Raw genomic sequence first — 4,943 nt, forward strand, 5'->3', positions numbered from 1 at the left:
TATGTTGCTATTCCAGTCGGGGGTTGTAAGAAAGCTATAAATGCTTCTAGGTTATGCAGCTCATACTGGCTGATCTCATGTCAGTATGCTGGTTTATCCAGTAATTCCTGATGGCTGAATTAGGATATGGGAGGCTGTTCCAGGATCGGCTTTAATGTCCTGTTCCTACAGCTCTATAAATATTTTAGATGGTGGGCAATAACCGTCCCCATAAATGCTCCCTTTAACTGTCTGTGGTACTTACACCAGCCCTATACTGATTTAAAGGCCATTGCAGCTCACATTCTTACCAGGGATAAATTCACAACTGTACCCATTCATTTTCTGCCAGTGAAAGGTCGAGCAGGGTGACTGTCAGGGTGACACCTTGCTGAACTCAGTCAAGCAATAAACCTAGCTGATTTCCAGAGAAGTAGCATAAAGAAATAGATTTGTGATATTTCTATGAATGTAATCATGCCCTGTAAATACATGCATAATAACAATTTAATTCTACGCAATATGACTTTTCAAGAGTCAGTATCATTATTAAGACATATTTGCTTTAGGTGTGCTTTAGAATGCAACAAGACGTGGTCTACTGAAAATTTGTAGTGCTGAGAAGAGAAACGCTGATCATACGTTTTATAATTGTTAGACATTGCTGCCCCCCAATGGTCAAATTTATGTCAGTACAAATATAGCACAAATATTAGACTGTAGCTTTTATGCTATTTCTATTTGTATTTTATTATTTCACTTTATTTAACTTTACACAAATTTTTCCATCGTAAACATTAAGTATTTGCACTAATGTCATTGTACTTTACTTTTCACACATTTTGCTTTGCACAGTTTTTGTCATGCCAATAAAGCACGCGTAAATTGAAAGATTAAACTTAGAGACAATATCTAGACAATAAGCCTAAACCTTCAGAAAAATTCGATTTCTGTTTATTTTCTATTATTTCTTTGGGGTTTGCAATTTTTACAATCTAGCAACCAAAGTGTGTGCTTACATACACTTTAAAACCCTGATCCGTGTGATGATTCTAGCAGTATAAATTAAATAACTCTCGAAATTAAGTTTTAAAATTTAAGGTGCTCAAATAATGTTGTACTGGTGGCTTGCTAGTTTGGGACCGGATGATTTAGTCATTTGTAACTCTCAGTGCTGCAAAAGGCAATAAACACAATATACAATTAATATATACACAGTGAACATATAAGCAGCATAGTGAGAAATAAACATAGGTTTGGTAAAAAATCATCTTTAGGGTTCACTTTTCCCGTATGTCTTCAGTATAAGGCGGAACCTTTGTTCTTCTACTTGTTCTCCCCGGATCGATTCTGAAGTAACATGCGTACGGTTTAGCCTCAATAAATCGCATTTTTGCACTCTCCTTAAAACAGTAGTTGACATAAACGTATGATTTCATTGATGTAATAGTATTTATTAATGTGCTTTTGAGCGAACAGGTGTATTTCGGGCTGTAAACAATTTTTATAAACTTTAAATCTAATGAATTTAAGACCTTGAGATGATATCCGGCTTGCAGTAAGATGTTGGACGTGTGTTTCACTGCACTGTTGTGTATTATGATTGCAACTTCAAACTTGCCAAAAGGCATATGTCTATTTGTAAAATGATTTAAATGCTGACTGATTGGCATCTGTATATGTAAAGACTCCAACACAGGATCCAAGTGGATGGACATGAACCATAATATTCAATTCAGTAAATCTTAGTGGAAAGATTAACATTTCAGAAACCATCAAGCAAGCCTTCTTGAATTCATCATCCCAATGAATGCATGAATAATGCATGAATCAGTCAGTGTATCCCAAAACTGACTTCAACAAGCAAACATTGTCATCCTGAAAGAACTGATCTAACAATGCTGAGGACAAAGGCATTGCCTCTACTCTGTACACAAATAGCGGGTTATCCTTTGGTAGCTCGGAGAGTTCATCAGCTGGCCTCCATCAAACGTGTGTGTGTGCTCCCTGAGAGGAGGCGTCAGGCTCTTCTGTACCCCTTTAACAGTCTGGAGGAGCACCTGTCTTCACAGGTCAGTCAGGAAGAATTCAAGATCTTTTATCCCAGCTTGGAGGAGCTCCGTCAGGCAGAGACACTGTTCACTCCCTCCTCTAAACATAGTATTGACTACTCTACTTCTGCGGTCCGGTTAGACCATGTACCTCTTCTTAAACAGCCAGAGGTAAGATAAGATTGTCTTTAATAGTCATCACTTTATTAAATGATACAGTGGCCTCAAAATTTGTCTGAATTCAAAAAAGTGGGAGAGGAAGAAATATGATTTCGGTTTACATCTGGGTTGTATGTTTATTTTTAGCATTTTAATTAGTTTAGACTGCTTTCATATATTAATATTACATTTATAATATTCATTTTAAGTAATTTGAAGTCATCTTTTGGATCTCTGGTTGAGAACCACTGCACTAGACATTTCAAACTGTGTCTCAGGTTTGATTTGAGTGCTTGTTTGTGTTGCAGGTGTGTTTTATGGGCAGAAGTAACGTGGGGAAATCTTCTCTCATCCGTGCCTTGTTCTCTCTTGCGCCGGAGGTAGAAGTGCGCGTCTCTAAAACTCCGGTGAGTCTGTATGTCTTGGATGTTCTCTGCTGTTCAGTCCTCCATGGTCAGAAATGACTCATTCTCAGTCTTCATTTTCACACAGGGCCACACCAAAAAGCTGAATTTCTTCACTGTGGGAAAGGCCTTTACTCTTGTAGACATGCCGGGGTATGGACACAATGCCCCACGGGACTTTGTAGAGATGGTTGAACCGTACCTTCTAGATCGTCAGAAGTATGTTGAAGTTGATAGTTTTTAAAAAATATATATATATTATTAGTTCACAACAATACTGATATTTGTTTTTGCATGCTTAAACGTAAATGCTAAAGCTTGTCATAAAATTTTTCTTTCTTTGATTTCCTCATTTATGTGTCTCTAGTCTGGTGAGGACATTCTTGCTGGTGGATGGAGGTGCAGGTCTGCAGAAGGCGGATTTAGTTGCTGTGGAGATGTGTGAGGAGTTCAATTTACCTTATGTGGTGAGTTTGTCTCTCATGCTTTTACTGTGACTGTGACTGTCCAGGAGGGGTCGATAGAGTACTATGTGCTCTTATCAACATCTCTGTCTAGATCAGTGGTTTGCAACTAGAGGGCTTTAGACAAAAGTAGGCATCAAAATAAACTAAAACTTGAACACCTGAAACTTGGGATTTTTATTATTATTATTATTCACCTTGTTTCATTAAAGAACCAGAGTTAACACTGTGTAGAAAAACCTGGATGTATGTATAAAAGCCTTACTGTAAAAGTGTGATTTTTAGACAGAATAGTAATAGCATGTGATTTAATAAAATCTTATTACTCCATGAATTTGAGTATTTACAGTTTTACTTTTAGTTTAACAGAGTTTCAATTTTATTATTTGTAGCAAATAACAGCAAAAATAAATAAAAAGAAGCTTTAAGCTTGATCCAAAACACATTCATGAGTAATTTGAATTCCATTCAAAGTCGGATTTTTGAAATAGAAAATTTCACTGTGTACTTTTCACAGTGAGTGTCAGAGAAAGTATCTTGGCATTGTGTCAAGGCCTCTGTTTTTAATGGCAACAGATGTAGATACAACAGTCACTGACTACACAGTCTGGAAAAGGAAAAATAAATAAATAAATACATTTAATTTCTTGTAAAATACCTATGAGGAGAGTCAGTCCTAAAGATTGCGTTTTAAAGAAATCAGAATTGATCACAGTGTGAACAAAGCTAAAAGTACTTTTTCATTTCAAAGGAGGTTTATCCCTCTTTGTATTCCCAAATGAGTATCCACATTTATTGTCTCTTCATTGAAACAATGTTATATATATATATATATATATATATATATATATATATACACACAAACACACACACACATATAAAGGATGACAAAATATAATCTTTTTCTCTCTGTCATGTTTTAGCTGGTGGTAACTAAAATAGACAGAACCCGACAGGGTGCTTTGCTGGCTCTTGCTCTACAGCTTCGGGACTTTATTAAAAATCAAACCAGCACGTGTTTCCCACAGCCATTTCTAGTAAGGTAAGATATGCAGACACACTCTCTTTTGTAATTTATTTTATGTTATGATGATAATAATTTTGTATTCAGAAAAGTTTACACAAACAGGGTTCAACATAGTTTTTTTGTTTGTTTGTTTGATTTTCTGTTTGTCTGGTCAGTGTTCCACTACATATTTTCTTTACAAAAGAAACTTTGCAACAAGCTGGAAAATATAGAGACATAAAGTAACTCCATTAATTCAAAAACACACATTTGCTAAAACACTACTACAAGTCAATTCTGACAAACCTCATTTATGTTAGCCAGCTAAATAACATTTATCTAGGTGTCAAATCAGCAGATTTTGTTTAAAAAAAAATCACAATAACAATGAAAGAGACAATTTATTTATTTTTAAATTAAATTTCAAATAAATGCTGTTCTTTTAAGCTTTACATTCATCAAGGAATCCTGAAAAGAATGCTTTAGGTTCAACCTAAAGAGAATATAAATCTAATAACTTAATAAGAAATGTTTATTGAGTAATGGCTGCTGAAAATGACACTGTTGTGGGTGTCTGCATTCCGGCCATATCATGGATTGTTACACAATTACGGCATCATTGGAATGTTATAAGATATTTCACATGCCATCTTGCTGATGTGCATATGAGAAGTGATGAGTTTATAATGCACACTCATCCTTTGTCACTTCTTTTGGTTTTATGTGAGTGTGCAACTGAAGTACTCTTGATCACCAGCAATTAGATAAATCCTGTTACACAGATATATCAGTGCATCTGACCTGTAATTTTATAAAAACAAGGAAGGTTCTCTCTGATGAAAAATGTTAATGTGATCAGATGGTTATTGACTTGCTGATA

The 4,943-nt window shown here is 35.4% G+C and overlaps 1 protein-coding gene across 1 annotated transcript; it reads left to right on the plus strand.

Annotated features, from left to right (window-relative positions):
- Positions 1-1,327: 1,327 nt before the first annotated feature.
- Positions 1,328-4,099, plus strand: LOC131535516 (GTP-binding protein 8-like; the record flags this gene model as incomplete). Its single annotated transcript, XM_058768237.1, has 5 exons — positions 1,328-2,201; positions 2,498-2,596; positions 2,682-2,812; positions 2,961-3,060; positions 3,981-4,099. Coding segments are annotated over exons 1-5 (773 nt in total), but the record flags the coding sequence as incomplete, so codon positions are not given.
- Positions 4,100-4,943: the final 844 nt, after the last annotated feature.

Source organism: Onychostoma macrolepis, unplaced genomic scaffold (genome assembly GCF_012432095.1).
Source record: "Onychostoma macrolepis isolate SWU-2019 unplaced genomic scaffold, ASM1243209v1 Scaffold322, whole genome shotgun sequence".
Lineage (NCBI taxonomy): Eukaryota > Metazoa > Chordata > Actinopteri > Cypriniformes > Cyprinidae > Onychostoma > Onychostoma macrolepis.